Here is a 27,924-nt window from a genome sequence, read left to right as displayed (position 1 = left end):
CTGAAAAAAAGTATCCATGGTAGTGAGAGAGTAAAACAGGAAATATGGGAAGATCAAAAATGAGGACTTCAAAATGAAGCCTCCTAGGAAAAGAGAAGAGTCACAGCAGAGAACAGGTAGAAAAATGGTGTAATTGTGTGAGTACCACCCTGCCCATTTCCTTGTGTGATCTCACGTTAAGCGATAGTATGGAATTAGTTACAACATACAATCCAAACAGCTTTTATGAGAGTATGAGAGAAGCCTCATGTGTGAAGAGTCTGAAACAGCTCACAAGGAAACACGAGGAAAATATGTTGTGATGTCATTGCTTCTAAAATCAGCCTTCCTGCTTTTGATAAAACCCTCTTTTTTTGTTTGTTTTATGGGGGTTTTGTTTTGTTTGTTTGGTTGGTTTTTTATTTTGTTTTTGTTTTGGTTTGGTTTTTTGTTCTTTTTGTTCTCTAGCTGCAACTTTGCTGTTGAGTAAAGCATAAGATCATTTTTGAGTTACTTTTCTGGTGACTCATAGGGGCATAATACTGAAGGCTTGGGTTGTGCTGCAAGTGTTCAAACTGCCCTGGCTCGGTGCTACTGGGATAGTGTTTAGATGCTCAGGGGTTGGGGAATGATGACATTGACTATGGGAAAGCTGTCTGACTTTGGCTTTGCACAGTGCAAACAGCAGGCATTTCAAAACAACAGCCAGACCTTTTGTCCTGCACAAGAAGTCACGTGTACATAGGTCAGGTTTGTAGCTGTGCAAGCTCAGCTGTAAGCACAGAATGAAACAATTGGAGAAATAGCAGGATTTAATTTGCAAAGGGCTGGAGACACATAATGCTGTGGGAAAGAGTAGTTGATTAAAAATGTGAAAATAAGTCTGCCTTGCAGTTTCTAACCAGTATTATTTGGGCTTCTATAGTCTCTGCAAGATGGCCTGGACTCAGCCTGCTGCTGCAAGTCAGTGACACATTGGTTCCCCCTTAGGGTCCTCTTAATAAATCTCTGTAGTGTAAGGCAAAGTGTGGCCTTTTGTACAGAGACTGGGCATATTTATCTTCTTACAGCCCCCTTCTCCATGCTGCAGTAAGGTTGAAAAACCTTGCTTCTGTCACAAACTATGTTGCAGTTTGTGTTGTGGGGAGGAGGACATTTTTGAGCAGTCACTAGGAAATGAAAGCTTTGAAGTTCCTTCCTGAGGCTGACTCTTAGACATATTTAATTTGGAAGATCACAAAAGAGAATCTTTTAGAAGGGAAATGACTGCATAAAGACGTGCTTAACACAGGATAGTGAGTTTACACAGTGATATTCATATGTTGTTTTGCTAACTGTTAAGCACTTCTGTGCCTGGAATCACACCCCAGTCACTGGTTCCTGTGAATATGAAATTACTGAATCAAGCTGGGGAGGTCAAAACGTTTCTTATAGTGAAGGTCTTGTAAACTTTTGTTAGCTTAGAAGAACAAAACTTCCAGAGCTCTTGAGATATGGCTTTGGAGACATGTGGAAGCTGTTTGAGTTGCCTGCTGGTACCTCTTGCACTTTGGAGTATTGTTGTGAACATCCTCCTATACTTTCCAAATGGGAAAGCTCTACATGCTGCCAATTACCAGCTCCCCAGCCATGAGTGGTATTTTGAAGGCATCTGTTTCTCAGGTGTGATGGTAAGTGCTCAGTCTATGGATTTTTAATGAATTGCATTCTAATGCAAATAATATTAGATTACTCTGCAGTAATGTAATTGCTTTAAAAAAAGAGCATATGGATTACTTCAACAAAAACCACTGCAGGTAGAAAAACTCAATCAAACTGAAAAAAAGTTAGTATACTGAATGACAAGTTATGTATGTTTTTAAGTACAAATGATTTTGCAGGGTGTGTTGGGTTGTTTTTTTTTTCTGCTGTCTTTTGTTTATATGTAATTTATGCTTGTATTATGGAGGCAAAGAGTTTGTGGATTTAATCACCTGTGGAGGTTGAATTAGAGCTCTTTTACTCAAATAAAAAAAAAAAAAAAGAGCTTCTCATAATGGTTCAGATGTTTTTCAGAGCTGTATGCAGTCCACTATTTAGAAGACTGAACAGAATTCACAATGCATCAGGTACTACTGTTGTCAGACTAAATACAGAGAATTGTCTCATTGTGATTAGCATAGTAGGATTTTCCCTGTTACATTTGTAATATGCTCATCTGTAGTAATAAACTACCACAGAGTTGCCTGTGATTCATGCTCTTTACCATGTTTATAAAGAGCTGCAGCCTCAAGAACAGAAAGCAGTTACGTGAACAAAGTGCATTGCACACAGTCAGTGCTTCAGAGGGTTTTTCTGCATAAATAAGGAGTTCTTATGAAGGTGCTGAACTGTTATTAAAACATTAGACATTCTTTAGAAATTGTATATTCTCCTTAAAGCAGAAGAAAAACCTTCTGTTCTAGCAGAAGAAAAAATCGACTAGACAGAGGATTCAAACAGAAAAACAGTTGCAAATGTATAAAAAATTTAACTGCAACAGTGGCACTGATATTTTGAAGCATTTTTAGCCTTAAGATCATTACCAATCTATTAAAAATGCATCTATCATTCTGTTACAAACCAGTCAGCAGCATATGAGAGGATAGTGTTGTGATTTAGGAGTATTCTCTTCTCATATTTCCCTTTTCAAACCTGTGCCTCTGAATGGCAGTTTGTGGTTCTGGAGCCCAGATCCTATTTATCAAAATTATTCTAGGATCAGGCTTAAATAATCCAGTAGTCTGAAGAAATCAATATGGATACTTGACAAATGAAAGTCCAGGTGAATTTAATCAAAAGTTTGCATTACTGACCTCTTCTAGAATGAATGTGTTGGTAAGGAAGGCAGCACTCTGATTTGTCTGCCTGTGTCAGCAAGGTGTTGAACTGATGTGTTTGTATCAATAAAATATCCTTCTTTTCACTGGTATTGATTCTTTTCCTTGTGACTTGGTTTTATAGTTTCAGCTTCACTGGTGTATCTGTGCCCAAGGTCGTAGCACTGTACTGTGATGGTAGAGGTTGTACTCTTGTCTTTCAAGTACAAGACACAAGTACAGCAGCAGCCTACTAAAACCACTCCAGTTCCATGTATGCCTCGAGTAATTGTGCTGTCCTATGGATCAGCTTTAAAATATCAAGACAGCAGAAGAGATGCAGTCCGTGCCTTCCAAAGGTGAAGGAGACTTTGGCTTAGTATCTGCAGTTATCTCACTTGACCTTATGATGTCCTCTTACAGATCCTTCTTTTGGCAGTAATTCTGATAACCCTGGAGTGTAGTGTGTTCTATCGGTGCTGCCAGAGTGAGAGCTGTAACAAAACCTACAGGGTGAGTCTGTGTTTTATTTCTGTACATCACCTTAGCATTTGTTTCGAATGCCTTCCTGCTTCTGCTCCGGCACATCCTGCTCCCCTCTCCACTGCTCTGTTTTCACTTCCTTTCACAGAGGATTCTAAACTTGGTTGCAAGGTCACAGAAAGTGTAGCTTCTTTCAGCTGAAGCATAAGCAGGATGAAAGAAAATTAGACACACCCTTCCCCTAAATCCTTGTAAAATAAAATAAGAACATAGAATGAAGCACACCAGCTAAATGACTTTATCCCTTTGCCTGTATTATTTGGAAGTGGGTTTTTTTCAGAAATTATTCAATACACGCTATCCGGGATGCAGATATATTTAATACGCAGCTGTGTTCCTCTGGTATTTCGGGAAACAACTTTACAGAAACTCAAGTTTAAAAACCCCACCCAAATAATATATAACTTATAGTTGTAGAACTGTCTTAAACTGTCTTAATCTTTATTTTGTATGTGTATTCTTACTATTCTTTACCTGCTATTTTTCTTTCTGAATTTTGAAGACTGGGAAAATCAAATGTGAAATTCAGCCCCAAGGAAGTAGCTAGACTGAATGATCATATTTGCTGTTGACACTATCCCCACAAGGTAATACTTCTCTCTCTCTTTACTTCAGAGTTTTATTTCTGTTGTGTTAGCCCTGCTTGGAATTGCTTTCTCGGGATACAGTTGCATCATTTTTACCCTGCATTTGATTCATGGCCCTTTCTGCAATTCATCAAGTGGATGGAATTATATTTTCAAAGACACTGCTGGGGGGTAAGAATCATTGGTGTAACCCTTCTGGAAGAAATTGTTTACCAAATGAGTAGTCAGAAACATTCTTCTTATTTCAGTCTGGTGTTTCTCTAATAGGTACCTCACAGATTACCCTGCCTGGTCTAAGTGCACAGAACCTGCTAACATAGTGGAGTGGAATATTATTTTACTCTCGATTTTGATAGCTCTCAGTGGGTTACAGTTGATCATCTGCATTCTCAAAGTAGCTGCTGAGTTGAAACGAACACTCTGTGGGACCTATTCTGTTTTTGTGCAGGTAACAAAACATCTGAGGTTCATTTCTTTAGCATCTCCTTCTCACTTAAGCAATTTCTTGTAGCTTCAGCAATTTCTCTCACTCAGGGACTTACTCTTTTGATTTATGCATTCGCTATGCTACGGCATAATTTTCCCAGAGAATATGTACTGGTAATACATTTGTTTGTTTTGATTCATCCACTAATTTCTTGTGGTATACAGAGGTTGGTGGCTGCTCACTCTGACCTTTAAGACTAGGACTGAGAAGAAAAAAAGTGGTTAAGAAATTAACATGGATGCCAAGTCCATTACTCTTATGTCAGCAGAGGTTGCTGAACACCTTTGTTCTAACATTCAATTTACAGACATTCTTACTAATGTGTGGCTCTCACAGCAATGATGAGAAAGATTAGCCCTTTTTTTTTTTTATTTTTTTTTTTTTTACTTGCAGGCTGGGATTCTCTGAAAATGTCAAGGAAATTGTTGCTGCTTCTCCCCCATACCCAGAAAAACAGAGAAATGGCCTCTCCATAATCCATAGCGGTAGATTTGCATGCTACAAAGAAAAATGAAACCCTTGTCTTAAATCTCTGTCCATCAAACTTCTCTGTTTTGTATGAATTATATTTGAACTGTCTGACATTTACATTTTTCTTCACCTGTCCTGTTGTGCCTGGCACGGACACTTCGTTTTTTACCCTCCAGCTTGTGACAGTAGGGATATTTGAATATAATGGAACTGCTTTTGTATTGAAATCACCTTACTATTTTTTCTTAATAAACTGCTGTAGAACTGCTTTTGTACTCCCTTGTCATTGCTTAGACCACGTGACTATTTTTTGTTTTGCAGGGGCCTGGTTCAAAGCCCAGTACATCAAGAGGGGTTAGTGCACTAGGTGAAGCCATGATTTCTAAATGAATGAATTTTAGTTACAGACAGACCATGATGGCAATCATGGAAGGGCATAGGCAGAGCCTACCCTCCTCCTTCCATCTTAGTTGTTCATAACTGCAAAAAGCAATTACTGAAAAAAGTCTGTCAAGTCTTTCTATGGTAAAAAAGGCACCTGAGCCTGATTGACTTATTAGACACACAGGTCTGAACTCAGCTGTGCTAATTGGTACATGTTAATATCTGTACAGGGTTTCTTTTCACTGTACACTTAGAGGCAAACTTTTTTCTTTTAGTAAAGTATGATGTGACTTGAGGCAACATATGAGGGAACCTTGTGAGCACCCAGTGCTAGCTTCTTAATATTCTTCCAAGTATCCTGACCTTGTTACACCAAATGGCTAACATTCTTGACAATAATGATCAGATGAAAAATAATAATCTGTTTTAAATTAGCAGCTAAAAGGTATTTAAGTAAAAGGTATTTGAGTAAAAAGGTATTTTTACTTTCTCAGAGAATTGTTTTTTCATTCTCAGTGAAAATTCAGGGATTCACAATGAAGTGGAAACCTGGTTCATTTGCAGTTGCATGGACAGCATTTTGCTGTATTTAGCACTTCTGGGGTTTTTGGGGTTTTTTTTTGGGTGTGATTTTTTTGGTTGTTTTGTTTTGGTTTTTTGTTTGTTTGTTTGTTTTTTCCTTTTGTCTTTTCCTCTGAACACTAAGAGGAAAGAGAAATATGTACTTCAGACTTGCAGTAATGCATGTATGCCTTTTACATCAGAACTAGTGCAACATTGTCATCAAATACTAAACACTGTTAGAAATGCAAACCATACAAGAAGTGTCAGCTTTGGCTAAATTATTTAGAAAAAAATAGAATATACCAGTCATTTAGTTCTGTTTCAAGACAATATTGAGTTTACAATATTGAGTTTTTGCCTTCATATTCCTTTGTCAGATACTTTTGAATAGCTGATTTCTTCCTGTAAGATTTCAAGAATGCATCTAAAATTTTAATTGCTTAGTTTCTTTTAAGTTGCAAGAAGTATAAAATAATTATATTTAAGAATGGGGCTAGTCTTTTGGGAGATAGTTCAAGGTGGCATGGATTGTCAGAGGTGCATGATACAAAGGCATGATGATAAAATGAGGTCTGTGTCATTGCACACTTGTTTTCCCTAGGCTTAAATATGTGACATATCATTTATCTTAAATGATAATCCTACATTTTTATGAATTTGTAGACAGAAGGAAAAGAAAGAAAACTTACAAATCAACCTATACTCCTACCAAACACCTCAGAAAATCTTTCTGATTTTTTGCCTACAAACCCTGGAACTATCTTTATCATTTTTTGTGTGATTGTGCCTGGTGAATTTACATTTCCTACATTACTCTATCACAGACATCTCTTAATTTTGGGGCTTGAATTAAATAAAGAGACATGTAATGTAGTTCTTGTTTGGCTTCCTGATCCTGCAACCCTTTTTACCCATAATCCAGAATCTGGCATCTCCATTACCATAGTCAGCTTCAACTGCAACTTGGTCATTCCGCTTTTAAAGGGGCAGTTTATTGATTTGAAATTGTTAAGAATACTAACAGCAGGCTGTATTTCCAAATTTAACAGCCAGTTTCACACAGGGCTTTTGGATGTAAGGCAAAGTTGACCTTGATATAATCAGTTTAAGTCCTGATTCAATCCTAAGTATTTTGTCCTTAAAAAGTGGTGCTATGAGCTGTGTCTTGTAGCAGAACCAAGATTCCTGCAAAGAATTTTAATTAACTGGCTTGAAATCTAGACATAACCAATGATCCTGATGGTGGTGTTTGAGGCAATGTGACCGTCCAGCTGCAGAGCACAGACCTCATTCAACAGGGAGAAGCAAGGGCCACGACAAGGTTTGCGCTGTGCTGGAATGTGGAAAAACCCTTCTTTGCGCAAGAGTTCCTGGACATGAAATGCACATCCTGCCTGCTGAAATCCCCAAGTAAAACACCCCAGGCACAGAAGGAAGAAATCTGCGGATATGAGTTTATAAACTCCCGGCAGAGAGGAATTAGTGCTGAATCTGCAGTAAGAGTTCAAGCATTATTTGTCCCCCACAGCCAGTGCATTCTGCCAGAGTATCAGGCTTCTGTGTCTGGGACAGTAATGCCATTCGTTTAAAAGCCTGCAGCTGAAAATCACAGTAGACATTCAGTTTTGTAGTAAAATACTCTGGAGCCCCATCCACACCTTTGCATGTATAGGGTATACTAATATTTTTTTATATTTTTGGAGTATATTAATATTTGAGTAGGTAAAAGTGACTCTTGCTAAACTACAATTTCCTGATTGTTCCCATTATGGATAGAGGGGTTTTCCACATAGAACAGCAGAGGATGAATGGGGCTGCACCAGCTCTTTAAATGGTGTTTAACTGCAGAGGTTTACAGGCAGCCAGAGCAGCAGTGTGGGCAGTAGGCAACAGACACACATCATTCAAATGGGGAATTGTGAAATGGTGGGGGTTCAACTCAGCCTCACTGTGTGACCTTATGAATGATACATATGAGATATATGATATATATGATATGCATATCTTATGAATATGAATATATATGTGACCTTTTGTCAGAATATTCCATTTGGGGGTTTATTTATTCTTTTCTTTCAAGGAAAATTTTTGAAGTAAAATATTGGCTTCATCTTTCCAATGCAATTTTGGGGATTTCAAAAACAGTCAGAATATTTCAGCATCCTCAATATGACAAGTGAGGTACTATGGTTTAAAACAATTAAGGGGTATTAATGACACCAAACTGCAGACTCATAATTTGACCAATTAAATAGGGTCTTTTTATTTAGGTCCTGAGAGAAGTTCCTGCTTTTCAGACAGCCTCTGAAGATAATACAGACTTGAGAAGCTGAGGTACTTTGGTCAGTTTTTTGAGTTCCTTAAGAAAAAGGTAAGAGGAGTGTGTTTAGGCATACAGATAATCTGAAAGTTTGGGGGAGGTGTGATTAAAAGCAGGAGTGGAAAATATTGCCTGTCAGAAGTTTTTGTTATATTTTTTCATAAGGAAAACATTCAGCTCTTTTGCAAATCAAGGAAGAGTAATTTAGAGTATTCAGCTGTGTAAGGCAAAATAAAGCTTATATTTTTACCCTCAAATAAATGTGGAGATTTCAAGGGTATTTCTTGTGTGGTTTTTTTTTCTCTTCCTCAATCAAATGGAAATCTGAACAAAATTATATCAAAAACCTACATAGTCATTAACAATTTATTTAGGAAGGAATAACTTTGAATTAAAGTATTTTTAAAAAAGATAAAAGTTTTCTTGTTTTTACCTCACCTAATTTACAAATGGGGCATATGCAACCCCGATAAGGTGATCTTTCCACTGCACTACTTATCTTCATCTGTGGCAAAGGAAAAAAAATCCCTACAGAAATAATTTTGAACATGTGACATCAACCTGTGAAACTCCAGAATTTCATCATAGATTTGGGCAGATTTCAAATTGTCAGCTTTGGCTTTGTCATTTAGAGAGCAGTAGAATCCTTCATTTAATCCAGATGTGTAGAAATATGAAGAAATTAAATAGTCTGACAGTGACTGATAAGAATAGTGATTAAAATTTGTGAATTATCTTATACCATAGTCCTGGTGAACAAGACTTAGATTTTTATGTCATTAAAAGAAAACTGCTATATTTTCGTTATATTCTGAATCTTAGTCTTCTATCCAAAATAATCATAATTTTTCTGCCCAGTATTAAAATAAGTGCAAGGGATATCCTGCTTATTACAGATAATTTTATGTTGCCATACAATGGAAAATTGTAATTTTAATTTAGAATGAATGTAATTGTGTCAGTGCTCCAAGCATAGATGACGGCTTTTAAGAATTCCCAAGTGACTGAAAACACATATTCTTTAATAGATGTTCGCAGGTGGCTTTTTATGCCTAAAGCTTCAGACATAACCACCTTGTGATAGATATATACTCAAAAAAGTGCCATTGCAAACTTTAGGTGGTTTTTAAGTGTTCCATGTTTGAGATCCAATTTTGTTCTTATTTTTCAGTGAGACCAATTCAAAATGTTTACAGAACTTGAATAATGAAAAAGAAGCTTTTGGCACTGGGTAGTGCATTTAGATAATGGTAACAGTTAAGATTATCTGGATCTTATGTCTTAATCATTGAAGAATGGGGCTTATCCTGTCCGGCAACAGACTAGGAGGAAGATAACATAGCGGGGTCATTTTGTGGAATTTCTGAGCCTCATTTCTGCAGTAATAAAACTGCTTGGAAAGTGGACGCAAACCTCCCTACCTCCATCCATGAATGGATGCTAGGATTGCTAGATCCTTTCCATCTCTAGCAATATGTGCCACACTGTGCTAAAATTACATTTCTAAGGGAACTGTGGTGGGTAGCAGAGCTAACCCAAGCATGCCCTGGTGGGCATACTGGTCCCAGTGACCTCAGTCCTCCCTTTTCTACTTGTGCCACACCAGTTTGGTGGTATGAACAGACAAGAGCAGGCACAGCTTGGGCTCATTGTGTCAATGCAGAGCAGATACATAGGGAAAAAGTGTTACTTAGAATTTTTCACAGTGTGCTTGAGAAATTGTATTCTTGTGCCACATAACATAGGATTATTTTCTCAGGAGTATACAAGCTGTAGAGAGAGTGATAAAGATAGTGAAGAATGTAATGAGCTTAAGTCTGTAAATCCATTTAAATCTGCTTTCAATTCAGTGACAAGATTTGCACTCTATGACAATCTGAATGCTATTTTGTGTGATTGTAGGTTGGCAGAAATAGAAAAAAAATCTTTGCTTTTCTGAACCGATGAAGTTACCAGAATATTTTGTTTGCTCTTGACACACAGAGACATTGTGCAACTGCTTTTATTGTTTCCACAAAAGCAAACAGGAACAGGGAGGGGGAGGTAAGGATGTGGGGAGTAGGAGAGATAGGAACATATAAAAGGAAATTGCATGTGTCTGTCCTGTGTTTTCATTTCATGTTTTCCACAAGGTCCATGAATGCAAAATGAAGCTATTTCTCCTAATCTGCTTGCTGGTTTCTTGCTGTTGCCACGTTGGGGCAGTGAACCGGGAGTACTATATTGGCATTACAGAGACTGTCTGGAACTATGCACCTGGCAATGCCAGTGCCATCTCTGGGCAGCTTTTTGCAGAAGAAGAGTAAGTAAAGCAATGTCACTGGTTGAGTTTTATTTTACAACTTCATCTGGTTTAGACACCAGGGCTGTACTGCAAACCTCGTGAAGGCAGTGAAATGAGTCTTGGTGTCAGTGGGTTTTCCGTCACATATGTAAGGGTATTTTGATTTTTTTCCTGGCTTGCTTGAGAATTGCATTCCTATGTCCTGCTAATTCAAAGCATTGGAATATACAGTAGAGTGTGAATTTGTTGTAATGAAATATTTACTAAGTAGAGACTAGAATAAGACCCTGAATGTCTAATGGTGTTTAATTTTGAATGTCTAAGGTGCTCGGGCTGAAGAGATGATTTCTGGTTTTAAATGCAGAATTGCCAAATTTAAAAACAAATTACAAATTTAAAACTTTCCTACTGAGCACAGGTTTCCTTTTTAGTTATTCATTTTTGGCAGGGATGGTTTTCACTGGTGCAGAAGCACAGCTGGGTACTTCCACCCACAGTGGAGGAGCTGGGTTGCTTGTTACAAGGCAAAGAGGGTCCAGTGCAAAGTGAGAGCAGTAAGTAGGCTGAAGATATGTAGGATGAGGAGGGGGAAGCATTCTGGAGGTCTGAATAATCAATAAAGAAAATCCAGATATAAAAGGCATCAGGAAAATATTTGAGAGAAGAAAACTGTTCCTTTAGTCTCTTTTTTCAGTGTGTTTAAAATTATATAGGACTGTATCAAGGCAAAAACAATGATGCGAGAAATCAGAAATTAGAAAATCAGAAATCTCAAAAATGCGGTCCTCATTTAGTCTGTGGATGAGGGATTGCAAGATTTCCTGTGGTTTGTTTTCTTTAGTGAGGACCTCAGCCATAACCTGCCACTCAATCAGGTGTGAGATGAAGCAGTTAGCTTTTCATTTTTTCACTCACAGACTTTGTGAGGTGTAAGACACTGCCAGGGATTCAGCAGGCTGATTGGGGGTGGAAACAGGGCATCCTGTCTGAGAATTGCAGAGCTGTGTTTTAATACAACAAACCACTGCTGTTCACTGCACTTACACCGCACTTTCCCCGTCACCCCATGTGGTGACAGGCAGCATGATACATTAATTTCAGGTTTTCAGTGGTTGTATGCCTGCAATGGAGCCAGTCCCTTGTATTGTACTTTTCAGTGTCAGCTTCTCTGATTCCCCTTCTCCTCCTGGACACTTTTTGAGGATGTGCTTGTGTAGAGATTGATGTTTATAGGGGCAGGGAAAAACACAGTGCAGAAGGAATACTTTACAACTAAATGGTAGCAGTTTAAATGGTCCAAGAAGAGCTGTACCATACATGTTCAATTTAGGTTGAAGCTCAAGACCCTCATGCACTCAGAATTACAGCAACTGAGCCTTTTCTCTCCAAGTGGAGCTCTGGACCAGCATTTTAATTACACTTCAGACCTGCACTTGCCAAGGCACCTACAATTCCTTCCCCATATGTGGAAAAAATACTCCACCTTGTAGAAAATGCTTTGCATTTTTGGGCAGTATTAACTTATTTCACCAAAAGGCTTGCATGTAGTTGTGCATAGCCCTGCAGAGACCTGGTCTTTATTTGAGACTATTAATTAAAAATCACATGACAGATGCATTTGTGTGTTTTCTTTACAGGCATGCTGAAGTCTTTCTCAAAAGAGGACCACACAGGATAGGAAACACTTACAAGAAGGCTATCTACGTTCAGTATACCAATCATTTATATGATGTGATAGTTGACAAACCTTCCTGGCTGGGTTTTTTGGGCCCTATAATTAAGGGAGAAGTTGGAGATTCCATTACTATTCACTTGAAAAACTTTGCTTCCAGAAACTACACGCTGCATCCACATGGTGTAAGATACACAAAAGAAAATGAAGGTAAGCTTGATGCCATGCTGGACCAAAATTTATTAAAAATTAATCGTCCCTCTGAGTGTAAGTGGTATTCTTCCATCAGAGAGAAGACTGGTCAAGTAAAAACAGATTTAAATTAGGACACAATCAATTTAAAATAGGAGCTAAGATTGATAATTTTTCAAGAGTAAGATACAAAGCCAAAAGTGGAATTTGTGAAGAAGGCAATTTTAGATCAACATTTTACCTGAAATAAGAATATTTGTGTTTCAACCACAATGAGGGTATAAAGGTATATAAGAAATTCAGGTATGGAGGGTATATAAAAATTTGATGCTGTGAGGAAGACATTGTTAACAGTAATAATGTACTGTTCCAAGTTCTTAACACTAAATTTATGTATATGGTATATAAGATGCACAGGAATTTCTTAAAATGGATAAACAGGTACTGCTTAGTAATATGTTTTCATTACAACTAGTATGTGCCTTGATAGAGACATACTCTGTTGGATCAAAACTGTGAATTATGTAGTACACTTTTTGGAATTTTTTTCTGTTGCTGTCATTCCAGCAACACCTGTATTCCTTCAGGGCATATGCAATTTTTTAGAACAGTTTCCAAGATTAATATTTAACAAATGTTTTACAAATATTTGAATTGTTATCTTTTTACAAGAAGCACATAGTCCCCTCCGAATAAATTAAGACTAACTTTAATGGGCCATTAATCGAAGTACTCCTATGGACTTCAAAAGCAAAGGAAAAGATTCCTAAAGAGAAAAAACATCTACTCATCTGATTTAAAAGTTGTGGGTTTTTAACCTGTGTTCAGATGTTCAGTCCATTTTGCTGCAGCATGTAGTCAACTTTCAGCATGGCAAGTGCTATCCTAACACCTATTGTGAATGGCTATGGTAATGGTGACTGTGTGGAATTCTTCAGGCGCTTTTTATCCTGACACCACCAAAGATTTGCAAAAGCGAGATGATGCTGTGGAGCCTGGAGGCCAGTACACTTACACATGGGATGTGACAGAAGATCAAGGTCCAGCTGAAGCAGATGCAGACTGCATAACCAGGGCTTACCACTCCCACATAGATGCTCCAAGAGATGTTGCCTCAGGGCTTGTTGGGCCTTTAATAATTTGCAGGAAAGGTAAACCATAAATAAATAAGTGAGTAAATAAATACATATGCAAGGTGATTGATAATTATCATTGATAAATGTAAGTGAAATAGCTTCCTGGAAGAGGAGAAGATTACAACTGATTATGAAATAACTGCTTTTGGTCTTCTCAATCAGCTGCCTTTAATAGTGTAAGAAGTAGTTTGATTTTGTGTATGAGAGTGAATATGATTTGCAGAAGACTTCATTCACAAATCCGGATGAGTGAGATGTGCAATGTACAAGGAATTGTAAATACTAATATAAGAAAGAGATTAACATGCAGTATTTATTCTCAGTAATTTTATAGAATCTATCAAAAGGGATTTTTCATTTCTTAAGTGTTTCTGTAAGCTTATGTATACAGTCATGCTCAAGGAAAGAGTCAAAACATGAAGTAAACAGGGTCCAGCCCTACTGAGAAGAGAGTTAAAACTGACAAAGAAAATTGTCAGTTACCAAAGATTGTGAATATACTGCTTTATTTTTCAGATACAATGGATAAAGAAACTGCTCAACAATTTGATGCCGAATTTATCCTTATGTTTTCTGTGGTGGATGAAAATCTCAGTTGGTATCTAGAGGACAATATCAGAACATACTGTTTTGAGCCTTCCAAAGTGGACAAAGATGATGAAGACTTCCAGGAAAGCAATAAAATGCACTGTGAGAAAACATTATATCAATGTTGCTTGTCACTGATATCATGAAGTAATATTTTTCTGTCTTATCTCTTTTAAAGATGAATTGTCGATTTTTTTTTAATCAGGTATTTTTCTTAGAGAATTAAGACAGATTCTTTTAAATAAAAATTAAAAAATTAAATTGTGATGGCAAGTATTGTACAATCAAATCTTTGTAGTTGTGATATAAAATTCTTAGGGGCCAAGAAGCTCTTTGCCAGTGTAATTTTCCCAGGTATTCTAAACAGAGTTGTGTTACTTTGTTTTCTTTCTTAGTCCTGAGCTCTGTACTATAATTTCATAGTTTAGAAAAACAGTTCTTACTGTTAGTGTAAATAAATAAGATACCTCTAGCTCTGGCATGCATTCCAGAATCATAGCGATGTAGAGGAAACGTGTCTGATACTGACAGTGATTTTCAAAGGTGTGGAGCTTTCTTTTGAAGCTCTTTCTATTCTGAAGAATAGAGCAATGTAGGTTGTATGATACCTGCATTTGAAGAAAACACCCTAAGGTCTGTGAAGTTAACTGTAATAAATAACATTTATTTTAGCAATCAATGGGTACATGTATGGATACCTCCCAAACCTCACAATGTGTGTGGAAGATAAGATAAAATGGCATCTTTTTGGCATGGGTAATGAAGCTGATATCCATTCAGCCTACTTTCATGGACAGACCTTAATAGAAAGGCATCATCGAGTTGACACCATCAGCCTCTTCCCAGCCACATTCATTGATGCTGTCATGGTACCAAGGAGCCCTGGGGAATGGCTGCTCAGCTGCCAAGTGAATGACCATATTGAAGGTACAGTACAAGTCTCAGTGATCAGAATTTTTTTAGCTTGAGCTAAGAGTTTACTGAGTCACTTTTGCAGGACTCTTGACCTGGTGATATGCCAGGCAATATTCTCCTCTAGGTAAAAAAACTCTGAGAGTAATTGAAATGCCTACAAGTTCATTAGATGGGTTTGAGCCTGTAGCCAGGGGAATCAAAGGAGTCTTTTCTCTAATGGACATCATCAGCAGGTGGCAGCAATTAGCACAGCTGCATTTTTGCAAGCCTCACGTTTGGGCAAAAAAACCAGCATGATGTTTGCCTCCTGCTGGAGATAACTAACCACAATTTTCTGTTTGCCAGCAAAAAAGTTGGGGCTCATTTCATCTTTAACAAGGGGCACAGGACAGGCAGGATAACTTGCCTGCTGACAAATACATGTTCTGGAAAGTACATTCATGAATAAACAGAGATGTTCTTTTCTCTTCCCTGTATTATCATGTATTTTCAGTTTTAATAGCCATATTTAATACTAAGAAGCTAATTTCAAGCTTTTGAATTATCGATATTCCTGTAAGTGAGAGAAGTAATTTGTCACAGAAGTGGGAAAGAACACAGAACTGAAAATCATTCTCCAATATTTGAAAACTCCAAAACAAAAAGAAGTGTCTAACCTACAGATTCGATTACACAGAGGTTCCAAGCTTTATCGGATCAAGCAATATCCTGATATGGCTAAGGCATTCTGGCCAAGATTTAAACCCTACAAATTGGCCTGATTTATAGCTGTAAAAGGGCTCTCTTCACTGTATTATTTGTGTCTCCAGCAAGCAGATTTGCTAACTGCTTCCCTTAGGATGCAGACTTGGGAGTTCCACAAGTAAGTTGTTGATTATATTTAGATAGAGGATGGTCAGTCTGGTAACACCTGACCTTGGCTGAATGGTTCATGGACAGCACTGTGTCCACTCGACCCTAATCTTCTCCACCATGCCAGTGGCAGCTTTACAAGCAGAATGCCCTTTACCACACTTGTCTGCCTGCTGTGGATACCACGGCTATGTTTCTATATCCTAGCTCAGCTGGCACACCTTCTTTTATAGCATTTATCTTCCACTTTGTGATTTGCATATCCATCAATGGTGTGGGAATTGTCTAGGGAACAGAAGAGCTCTTGGAGGCAGGGAAAGAGGAAACAAAATGCAGTTCCTTCTCCCTAGGTTTCTCTACCTCTTTTTTTCCCAGGTGGTATGCAGGCCCTTTTTAAAGTAGAAGATTGTAAGAAAGCCACACCAGGTCACAGTGAGAGTACAAAGATAAGACAGTACTTCCTTGCTGCTGAAGAGATCATCTGGAATTACGGCCCATCTGCACTGAACCATTTTACGGGACAAGAATTAATTGTTGACAGGTAAATGCCTCTAATTAAAGTTTTATTTTCCAAGAAGAATTTATTTAAGCATGCTAAATAAGGTAAGCCATATGGTAGAACTGACTTTTAAGCATAATTGCTCATTGTCCTCATCTGTGCTTAAATATTAATGCTAGAATAAATATCAGACCAAATTAGGTCATTTGTTTTCCTTGTAATCTTACCTTAAATTTTGCTGCTATGTTAGTCATTTCACTGTGATTAAGATTAATTATTATGTCATATATAGGCTGTGAGTCCTGATTATTCAAGATGGTTGATTATTCTGAGTTAGGGAACAAAGCAGGAGATCATGACCATTGCCTTAGATGATGAAACTCATGCTAATGGTATCTCATCTAGGAAACAGATTGCATGAGATAGCTTTGCCCTTTACACTGTGTTTACAGATTTAAGAACTGGATACACTGAATACATTGATTCCTCAAGTTTTTCATCTGTGAGTTAAAGCATACTTACCTCTTCCACAAGCATTGAGGCACAGTTCAGTGTCTTGAATAGTGCTTGGAAAACACTGAAATGTCCATTCTTAAAGAGTAGAAGTGTTGACGGAATCGTCTCACTTTGTATATAGATGTTACATATTCTTGGTGTTTGTATATGCTCCTGTTGATTTTTTGTAACTTCTAATTAAAAGAAGAATCAATTCAAGGTTACAAAATGTTGACTAGAAATCACCGTCAATGAGTCTCTAAGCATACTGGCTTTGTAAGGGCAGCTCAGAAGTTACTGAAGGATAATGGATTCCTGCACATCTTCTACGTCACTGCATATAAGTGTGTGACCATACCACTTAAAAGAAACCCACAAGAAAAACTCAGCATGCCATAGCTCTGGAAACAGGATTAAGGTCTGACTGCCTTTTTACAACTGAGCATTTTGACTTGAAGTGTTTGCATCTCTTGCAATTTCTTTTACACAGTGAATCTCAGATCTTTTTTGAACAAAGTGAAACAAGAATTGGTGGCTCCTACAAAAAAGCAATTTACAAAGAATACACAGATGGTTCTTTCACTGAACATAAAAAAAGACTTGCAGAGGAAGCACATCTTGGACTCCTAGGTAAGAGAGTCTAAAATTTTTTCATGTCAAAGATTTATGAGAGTAAACAGTCACTTCCACTGGTTAGCGAGCAGTGCCCCCACCTCCAAGGAGAAGCCCTTAGCTCTCCCTGCCTCCAGCAGTCGCTAGTGCCTGTGGTTTCCCCCAAGGTGTAAAGAAGCTCTTGAACACAACACTGTCATGGTACCCAGCTTCCCTGTAGGAGCATGCCATGGTCTCCAAAGGTCAAGCTCTTAATTACAAAGCCAGGCCAGGCAGATCTAGTTCTATTGATAACCTTGCTGCTCCTGGCACGGGTTGGTGCTAATGTCTGTAAATGGCTTTCCAAAGGGAGGAAACTGTCCTGAAAGTCACTGGGCCTCCACGTGAACAGGGATTGGTTGCTGCTGGGCTGTTGTGTGATTCAGACCCAGGGACCTGGTCTGTGGCCACAGAGGTCCAGGGGCATTCCTTGTGCAAGGGAAAAAGCAGCCAGCCACTGAATGGCATAAATTCATGGTGACCTGTACACCATTTGATTGAAATATGATAGAAATATCACATTTTTGATAGAAATATCATATTTTTAATAGAAATATCCCATAATTAGACCGTGTACACTTTTCCAGGACCTGTAATCAGGGCTGAAGTGGGTGAGCGCATCAGGGTGACCTTCCGGAACAACGCCAGCCGCCCGTTCAGCATCCAGCCCCACGGCGTGAGCTACCGCAGGAGCGGGGCCGGGGCGCGCTTCGGCACCGCCCCCACAGGTGAGCCGCGGGCGGGGTGCTGCGGCATCCGAGCACTCACCGTCTTACCTGCCCATGTGTTACAGGCGAGAAAAGAAAGAATGTGCACTTGGCATAATTCCCAATGCTGATTTCTGTAATAGGTACCGAATCTCCAGCCTCTCATGTGAGTCCCGGCACCACATTTACATATGAATGGGACGTGCCAGAAGATGTGGGTCCCACAGAGCAAGACCCAGACTGTTTAACCTGGCTTTATTACTCAGCTGTGGATGCAGTCAGAGACACCAGTTCTGGCCTTGTAGGTCCTCTCCTAGTGTGCAGGAAAGGAGCTCTGCTTTCTTCTGGGAAACAGGTCAGTCAAAGAAGAAAAATGGAAACATTTGCATCCTCACAGCTGAATCTGCTTTCTCTTCCCAGACTGCACCACCTCCTCTCCACATTACAGTTTCACCCAAGTCCTAAGGGGAATAAACAACATGAAGAAAGTGGGAGTGGTTTTCAATCTGGCTCCAGATAGACAGTCACTGCTATGTGAAAACACCACTGTCATGAGCAGCTGCTGGCATTCAAGCCTCAGCTATGATGAGAATCTCTAGGAAAATGTAGGGATTTTAAAGGTCAAATACAAACTCACTTCCAGAGGTGGTCCCTGCTGATAGAAAGAACATTAGCAGTAGATACTTAGTTACCAGATACAGCAATTACGGAGCTTTGAGATTATCAAAATGAAGTATCAATGTATGCATTTACTCTATTTTGTGATTTGTACTCATAAATTATTACAACATAGGATTTTTTCCCCTGATTTTTTTCTGTTCATTCATTTCTATTTTCCCTTCTACTATTTCTTTTCAACAGAAAAATGTGAACATGGAGTTTTTTCTACTTGCCACAGTATTTGATGAGAATCTGAGCTGGTATTTGGATGATAATATTTTGATGTTTACACTAAGTCCTGATAAAATTGACAAAGATGATGAAGACTTCCAAGAGTCTAACAAAATGCACTGTAAGAAAATTATTAGTTATTGAAATATTAATTTCTGCAGTAAGGTTTTTACTTTAATGGTTTCATGTTTGAGGCAGGAAAGCTGTATAGTGCAGAGACATTTCGTTCCTTTCCAGTGGAAAAAAACCCAAAACATTTCAGTGCAGTTCAGTTTCAACCAAATGTGATAGTTCAAAGTATAATGCCAGCTGTTCAATGTGTTGCATGGCAGTTGAGGATTTAGCATGATGATACCACTTTGAGCCGATAGAAGGAGAAAATAGGTCTTCAGACTGCATGCAACCACTACGAGTGCAACCAAGGCAGCAAGACAAAATTGACCTCTGCTTTGCAGATGGTGTAGCTGAAAGGAGGTTTTTCACAGAGTTACAGAGAAGTTGAGGTTGGATGGGACCTCTGGAGATCACCTGGTCCAACATTCTGCTCACCCAGAGCCACTTGCCCAAGACCATGTCCTGATGACTTTTGAATACCTTCAAGGATGGAGACTCCACCATCTCCCTGGGCAGCCTCTGCCAGTGCTTGGTCAGCCTCACAGTGTTTCCTGTGTGTCAGTTGGTGTCTGTTAGTGTCAGTAGGGCTTCTGTCCCTACCACTGGGTACCACTGGGAAGAAAGAGCCTGGCTCCATCCTCTTGGCATTCTCCCTGAAGGTGTCTGTACAGGTGGGTAAGATCCCCCTAGATGCCCCTTCTTCAGGCTGAAAGGTCATCACAGCTCCCTCAACCTTTCCCTGTAGGAAGAGGTGGTTTCTTGTCCCTTCATCATCCTTGTGGCCCTTTGTTGCCCTCTCTCCAGCGTGTTCATGTCTTCTATACTGGGGAGCCCAGAACGCAGCATAGCCCTGCAGGTGTGGCCTCAGCAGTGCTGAGCAGAGGGTAGGGATCCCCTCCCTCGATCTGCCAGCTGGACTTCACCTCAGAATGGCTCTTTGCTTCTTTCATAGGACAGAACTGAGTTTCACACTGATTGTGTTTTAGTACTGCAGAAATGTTTTTCAAGTTTCACATGAAAAAGACATTTTTACCCTCAGGCCCTCACCCTGCCAGTAAGTCCTAATTTTTAAGCATATTTGTTTTAGGCATTTTTGAAAAAAAATCCCCTCAGGGCCATTTCTGTTTACAAACTCTTGGTGCTGAGCATTCAGTGGTACCTGAGGAGCCTAGGATTTGAAAGTTTTGCAAAGGATTATCTAGAAAGGGTTAGTAACTCAAAGAAAAAACCCTTCTGATTGCCTCCACTGTACAGCTGGAAGGTGTTGCAGGGTATAAAACAGGATCCTTTATGCATCCTGTATATGTGAGAGTAGAAAGCAGGGAAATTTCCAGTTGGCCAAGGTAGCAATATGTGCTGTAGACATTGAAAAGGAAATTATTTTTAAACACTGGGGTTTAAAAGTTGCTTTGCTTGAATTTATTCTTTAGTTTTGTTGATGTGATAAAGTATTTCATCATTGATATTTATGTCAGTCTAAGGCATGACATTACATCTGAAGTGTTTATTAATTAATCTTTATTGCAGAATTAAGTAATATATTAATCAAGGTGGCTTTTGCTTTCTCAACTCTTCTATAGCCATTAATGGTTATATGTATGGAAACCAGCCTGGTCTTGAGATGTGTAAAGGAAGTGTTGTTTCCTGGCATTTGATGGGCTTGGGTTCAGAAGTTGATGTCCATGGGATATACTTCTCAGAAAACACATTTGTAACTAAAGGAACAAGAAGGGATACAGCAAATCTGTTTCCACATACAGTTCTTACAGCTATTATGAAGCCTGATTCTGAAGGTAAATGTCTTATTTAAAAATCCTGTTACTAATGCAGAAACTGTTACCTATGCATGCTCTGTGCATAGAGACAAGCTTTAAGTAGCTGGTATGTTGATCCTGGTACTAAAACTGTATACAGCTGTGTTTGAAGGGCACCAAACTGTAAGGACATGTGTTCTTAATGCTAAATCCTTGATTTTTCTAGCTTCTTTGTAAGCTGAATTTTATTACTACAAGTAGCCATACTGCACAAAGATTTTGGAGTTAATATGAGCAATAACCTGTGTCTCAGTCTCTTCAAGTCTTTGTTTCTTATATGACCCCTAGGAGTTTTTGAAGTGTCCTGCCTGACAGCAGACCACTACACTGGGGGCATGAAACAGAACTACAAAGTGAAAAAATGCCACTGGGGGAATGGAGATGTATCTACGTATTTGCATGAAAAGATTTACTACATTGCTGCAGTGGAAGTTGAATGGGACTATTCTCCTAACAGGACATGGGAATTTGAGCGGCATCAATACCATGAGGAAAGGTACTTCTGAATATACACAGGGGAAAAAATGCAAAAAAAGCAAAGGAGCAACTCCCTTCTTCTCTGAACCTTTTCCTCTTCCAGACATTTCTAGACACACTTTCTTTTCACAAATATATTTTGGGCTTACTTTAATTTCTCTTTTCCCAGCAGTGCTGCCATGTAACTGAGCCAGACAGCACAATGTTTGAGAAATAGCACAGATCTTCTGTGGGACAGGTGTAGATTCTAATGGATCCTGGATAATGCATGTGCATTTGTTATTTACTCATGTTGGTAGTCCTTGATGTGGAAAGCTTAAAATGTTCATTGTAATCTTATCTATGATGACTATGTCCTGTCTCATGTTTATTTGTAGTCTGAGTAAGGTTCTTTTTGACCCCTCTCAATTTCATGAGCTTGCACAAGATAGGTCCATGATTGAATCCACTTACCATGAAGCTTGTTGTCTTGGTGTTTTATTTCCAGTATTTGAATCTCAATGAGAGAGAACTGATTGGATAAACTAATTCACACCAATTAGCAGAAAATGCTAAACAAGAATGATGAATTTCTGTGTTCCACCTGAATTACTTGAGTAACAGATTATAACCGTATTTTGTTATTTACTTAATTGTATTTTCTTCTTTTTTCCTTAGTTTGATAGTACATTTCCTTGCCCTGTATACCAGTGGACTCTGACATAATTCTAAGCACAAGTAATATGGACTATGCTGTTACCAGACTTTTTCCCCCTCATATGGCGTCCAGCCCCCTTGACCTCAGCAGAGAATCCCTCCCATTTAATGTCAGCAAGGCACTTCAGCTTTACAAGTTTTAGGCTTCATTTCAGACATACACTGAAGTTGCCAAAGGCTCTGTTTTTTGGTGTGCAAGTTGCTGTGTGTCTTTGTGCAATTCGAAGCATTTGCCAGGGCAAGCATTCAGCATTTTTTTCAAGTACCATAGGCTTGACCTATTTATAGTGGGGTTTTTAACCTTCTAAAGGGGAACCTCTCAGCTTAACAAGAATGTTTTCATGTTGACGATACTAGCAGTTTATGAGATTACTCTTTCAGTTCATGAGATTACTTCTTTTGAGCCAGATTCTTGCTTGAGTTAATTGACATACCTGCAAAAGATGTTCTAAAATACATGGAGGAATGCATTTCTTTATTCTTTTGGCAGCCCTGGCAATCCATTTTTAAATAAAGATGACAAATTCATTGGCTCAAAGTACAAAAAGGTAGTATATCGTGAGTACACCGATCAGTCATTCAGTACTCTCAAAAGCAGAGTAAAGGAGCAGCAGCACCTGGAAATTCAAGGTAAAGTCATCATGTTCAGTTTTGAAAATGCAAAAAATGCAGTCACACAAATCAAAATATACTATTTGAATAATACTGAGTACAGTTCTACCCACAAAAAATTGCCTCAGTCTAAATGGAAAACCTACTTGGAACTGCTACTTTTACTGTAGTGCTTTCCCTGCAAGATAGCATTGCTTGCTCTACAAGGGAAAAAACCCTTATTGTTTGCTGCCTGGTCAGCGAAACTAAGTCAGCATGAAACTGGGCAGCAGCATCCAAACTGACTTCAGGTACACAGCAGGTGCTCAGAACTTGGGACATAGAGGCCTAACTTTAACATCTCAAGTTGGCATGTCATAGTGAACATTATACAGTTTTCATCTGAATTATAAGCCAATGTTGTGAATTTGAACACAACAAGCTGGCTCTCTGTCTGTTCTGATGTTTTGTAAAACCAAGTTAATCTTTCTTTTCAATCCAACAGGGCCACTGCTTGTGTCAAATAATGGAGATAAAATTACAATAGTTTTTAAGAACTTAGCATCAAGACCTTATTCTATCCATGCCCACGGAGTGAAAACAGACAGTTCTGGTGTTGCTGTAACTAACCCAGGTATCAAACCACCCTTTTTATTTCCAGCAGGTAACATCAAGACTTCTGGTAAGATTTAGCAAGCTTCCAGACAGCAGTAAAGACATAATTTTTGTTTGTCTTGCCTTAAGTTCTTAAATTTTTGATGCTGATTATGACAAATATTTCTACAGTTCAAATGACCCTATTATTGCTGTGTATCCCAGTCCTTGACTGATCAGTAATTTTTTAACACAATGTGGCTACACCTTTCATGAATGCAAACAGATTTGGCTCCATAGGGAAAACATAGCTTATGCTATTACTTCTCAATTTCCTCTGTGATCTTTACAAAATATACAATCAACTGTTAAGTATGGTGAACTGGACAGTTCAGACACACTCACACACATACAAAACCATTGTCAAGAAGAATCAGGGATCTGCAGAAGGGACCATCAGCTAGCCAGTGCAGTAAATAGGAAGGGGAACTTCAAGACAAATATAAGCTGTAAATGGAAATAACATCTACTTAATGATGACCATCTGTAGGTCAGCACACTGAAAACTTCAAAAATTAATTGATACTTATTTAATTCAGGTGATACAAAAATATATGTCTGGAAAGTCCCAGAGAGGTCTAGTCCTGGGAGAGGAGATTCACATTGTATTGCATGGGCATACCATTCAACAGTGGACATTGTTAAGGTATATTATTGATATCAGTTTTGTTCATGTCTCCAACATAGATATAGTCAAAGGAGATGAGTTTGAAACTTTTTCTGTTTTCTCTGCCAAGTTATTTCCCCTATTACCATACCTTTGAATTTATATGTTTCTTGAAGGCAAATTGCAAGAACATCAGGGCAGAAATTCAATGCTACAGACATTCATGGTTTTGCTTCCTGGCTGTTCTGCTGTTGGTATAGATCATCTCACATTCCCCTCTTAAAGCTAACACCTTATAGCTTGCTCAATATCTAATCAGTCATTTGTGGGAAAACTAAAATGCAACTATGAAACACAATTCTGACATTTTTTACCAAGTATGAATTAGCTTAACATAATATTTTTAATGGAAATGAATGTATTCTTCCATTGTCTCGACAAATATAAATAGTGTCAGGAAGTATATTTTGAATGGAAATGAAGGTCAAAATTATAAAAAGTTTGAAAAAGGAGCAGTAAATTAATATGGAAAAAATGTTTATCGCAGGAGATGAAACGGAAGTAGTCTTCATTGAACTTGATTCCTGGGTAGTATATAACAGTGGAGAAATAACTTAGCTTGACACTGGCTGCCCTTATTCCCAGATACTAACAGCTGTGAAGATAGCAAAAGGATTCCTGTATGTCATTAAAAGTACTTCTGTTTAGTTACATCTTGCAATTATGTGGGTTTTCATTTGTCATTTCAGGACACTTACAGTGGATTAATAGGCACACTCGTTGTGTGTCATAGACATTACCTGCCATCATTTCATACTAAAAAGAAAGTTCAGTTTGCTCTTCTCTTTATGGTTTTTGATGAAAATGAGTCATGGTACTTGGATGAAAACATTAAAACGTATTCTACCAACCCACACCTTGTTGACAAAGAGGATGAGGGATTCCTTGAAAGTAATAAAATGCATGGTATGTTTCCCAATTTAGTTCATGTGGCTCTGCGAAATCTACAAAATTATGTATTTGTAAGTAGTGCATGTAAATTCAACTTTCTCAGCCCCTTGAATTTCCAGTTCCAGGACAGAAGGCCTGAAAAACTTTACTCAAACCGTTTGAAAACACTGTTAATGCCAGTGAATGACTTTTTTTTCACAAGTTAAAAAAACTCTTATCAACAACAAAACCCCCTAATATATTCCCATGTTGAAGTTTTAGTAGAGAAAGAATAAAAATGAAATTTGAAGTTCTGATTTGATGTCAGTAAACAACTGCTCTGGATATGTTGGAAAGGCTATGTGCATCGGGAAAGCATGCCTTTGTAAACCTTACTCTTTTACAAAGATTGATTTAAAAAAGATCTGCAATTCCCACAGCTCTTTAAAAACTGCAATATGAGCAATGATGTATAGCAATGAAATTTTCTTTATCGTTTTCTTTCTAGTTTAATGTAGAATATAAACATTAATCATGTGCCCTCCAAAACTATTACTTTTGCTTGGCATTGGCTTTCGAATCTTTCATTCTGTATTATATTAGAGATAACAATACACAATACACAAAATCTTACCTGTTTTCTCTGTCTTACTTTCCTTCTTTTTAGCCATTAATGGAAAGGTGTTTGGAAATCTGCATGGCCTGACTATGCATGTTGGAGATAATGTCAGCTGGTATCTGATGGGAATGGGCAATGAGATAGACATTCACACAGTACACTTCCATGGCCACAGCTTTGACTACAAGGTATCAGATCTTTTTCACTTATTTCTTGCTGTGTTAAGAATGAGAGGTAAGTCAAATATCAAGGGCTGTTACCTATGGTGAAAAGTCATATTACAATATTAAGCAGGGCTTTTACTTTGACCATAGGGGTTTTATGCCTCAAACCTGTATTTGATCAACATACAAGAGGCAGAGAATATCTACCAGTAGCATTTGCTCACTGGTAACCTCAGAAGTTATTTCAACAAGATAGCTGTGAATTTTTCAATGCTGTGGTAAGACAAAAGCTATCGTTTTCCTTCATTTCCACTTAGTTGCTAGTTTATTAAACTTTGGAGCAGGAAGTGGATGTATAAAGTGATGCTTCAGTATAAATGATACACAGAAAGTGTGTTTAACACAGTTTAACTGTTGCTTCTTTTTGTCTTGAAGCAAACAGGGGTTTACCGGGCAGATGTCTTTGATCTGTTCCCTGGGACATCTCAGACTGTGGAAATGACGCCAGAGAACCCTGGAACCTGGCTGTTACACTGTCACGTTACTGACCACATCCATGCTGGCATGGAAGCGACCTACACTGTGCTCCCAAAGGAAGGTAAGAGCACCTAGCTCAGTAATGTTCGTTATGTCGTAAGATGCACAATGGGGCTCACAGGCAGAACAGCATACTTAGAACCAGTTCAGGCACCCAGCAATATTCCATTTCTAGAAGCCAAGATGTTGCAAGCAACATGGTCATACTTCCCTCAGCACTGTTCAGGAAAATGAAGTAGTTAAAGGATTGGATGATAACTGACTATTACTGACTATTACTTCATCCGTGAAATGTAAGTGACAGATTTTTTTTATTTAAAAAGAATTCTTCATGAGACAGAGCATTTCTGTACCCAAGAAGTGTCAGTAGAGACAGACTTCATCTCAATCTTGGTTCAAAACAAGGAAAGCTGATAAATACAGCTGAATTCATCATCCCCGAACACCTGAAGTAATGAAAAACTAAAATAGTGTTTACCTTCTGAAGGGCGTGTTGTAGCTTTACTATTACCTTGGTCTAGCAATGTCACCAGTGAAAAATCTTGAATTTTGAAGAAAAGTTCTTAATTCTAAAAAGTTAATACAATTTTAAAACCATCATTTTTCAGTACTCAAAAGACAGAGCATAACAGGTATTGAGAGAAAGAGAACAGTAGAAAGAGTTCAAAATATGTGATGTATGTATATATATACAGCCATATGATTTACATTTATAGCTATACTAAAAAATACAGAATGCATTGTTAAACTAAAATCTAATTCTATTTGATGAAACAATGGAATATGAAACAGAACCTAATTCTGTTTTATAACCACTAAAACTCATTTACAGACTATGTTATGCCAGATGTCCAGACAATAATAAGGCTAATTTAAGAGTACAAAGAAAACATGTAAAAATAGACTTTCAACTTGGATCAGCAGTACATTGGTTTTTTTTATTATTAGCCATCTAGACTGCATTAAATTGTACCCTACATTGCACCTTAAAGTTGTTTTTAAATCTAACTCACAATGTCCAGAAGGCACTTGGATCCTCTCATTTTGGACTCTGCTGGCTGCACGCACAGAGTATTCTTTTGATGAAATGTAACATAAAGCTATTTTTCTCCTTCTAGACTAACTGTCTCTTGTTTTCTCCTTCTAGACTAACTGTCTCTGTTCCCAAGATTGTACAATCAGTTCAAGTGTAAAGGCATGCCAGGCACTCAAGAATGATGAAAGCATTTTAACACAGTGATCCTCCAAGGTCTACCTTAATTTCTTGGAAAATGCTCTTCTGGACCACTCATCTCTACACAGTTTGGAAGATTTCGCATAGTGGCCATGGCTAAGAAAAGAGCCACAGACTAAGACAGATGAATGGATGTAACAGCTTATAAATATGTTTCTGTAAATGAAAACAGTATCTTGCAAGCAACACATATTCTAGGTGATGGCATGTTATTTAGCAGCTGACGAACATGGAAGAGCTAATGAAATGTACTTTTTTTTTAAAGTTTGCAAATAACCCTGAGTAACAGCAAAATTTGGGGTATCAGTCATCATTCTGTCACATTTTACTAGTATGTCTGTAGTAAATGCTCAGAAAACAGGAATTTGGTTATCACTTTATCCATAGCTTCACACTGAAAAGATATATAGTATTGTACAACTGAACAATTAGG

At 38.2% G+C, this 27,924-nt stretch overlaps 2 protein-coding genes across 6 annotated transcripts; both read left to right on the top strand.

Moving 5' to 3' along the window:
* Positions 1 to 1,216: 1,216 nt before the first annotated feature.
* On the top strand, positions 1,217 to 5,168 carry TM4SF18 (transmembrane 4 L six family member 18). Its single transcript, XM_068200091.1, has 5 exons — positions 1,217 to 1,649; positions 3,240 to 3,329; positions 3,975 to 4,117; positions 4,214 to 4,394; positions 4,827 to 5,168. Exons 1-5 carry the CDS (start codon positions 1,473 to 1,475, stop codon positions 4,839 to 4,841), a joined length of 606 nt encoding a protein of 201 aa, XP_068056192.1. The 5' UTR covers positions 1,217 to 1,472; the 3' UTR covers positions 4,842 to 5,168.
* A 2,999-nt stretch (positions 5,169 to 8,167) lies between these two features.
* On the top strand, positions 8,168 to 27,922 carry CP (ceruloplasmin). 5 transcript variants are annotated; one of them, XM_068200085.1, is made up of 20 exons: positions 8,168 to 8,186; positions 10,305 to 10,474; positions 12,094 to 12,338; positions 13,259 to 13,471; positions 13,973 to 14,146; positions 14,717 to 14,971; positions 16,187 to 16,352; positions 17,296 to 17,435; positions 18,044 to 18,184; positions 18,307 to 18,518; positions 19,025 to 19,175; positions 20,749 to 20,961; positions 21,271 to 21,478; positions 22,646 to 22,785; positions 23,252 to 23,380; positions 23,940 to 24,046; positions 24,757 to 24,973; positions 25,605 to 25,744; positions 26,156 to 26,318; positions 27,090 to 27,382. In XM_068200085.1, exons 2-20 carry the CDS (start codon positions 10,320 to 10,322, stop codon positions 27,131 to 27,133), a joined length of 3,213 nt encoding a protein of 1,070 aa, XP_068056186.1. In that variant the 5' UTR covers positions 8,168 to 8,186; positions 10,305 to 10,319; the 3' UTR covers positions 27,134 to 27,382. The 5 variants fall into 5 exon arrangements, with proteins under 5 accessions (XP_068056186.1, XP_068056187.1, XP_068056190.1 ...); XM_068200086.1 differs by lacking the exons at positions 8,168 to 8,186; positions 27,090 to 27,382 and adding an exon at positions 27,405 to 27,922 and having other exon boundaries at positions 10,221 to 10,474; XM_068200088.1 differs by lacking the exon at positions 8,168 to 8,186 and having other exon boundaries at positions 10,352 to 10,488; positions 12,239 to 12,338.
* The last annotated feature ends 2 nt before the right edge of the window (positions 27,923 to 27,924 follow it).

The sequence above is a fragment of the Anomalospiza imberbis genome, chromosome 10 (genome assembly GCF_031753505.1).
Source record: "Anomalospiza imberbis isolate Cuckoo-Finch-1a 21T00152 chromosome 10, ASM3175350v1, whole genome shotgun sequence".
In the NCBI taxonomy this organism is placed as follows: Eukaryota; Metazoa; Chordata; class Aves; order Passeriformes; family Viduidae; genus Anomalospiza; species Anomalospiza imberbis.
The sequence above is the reverse complement of the archived record's forward strand: the minus strand, read 5'-3'. Positions and strand labels throughout refer to the sequence as shown.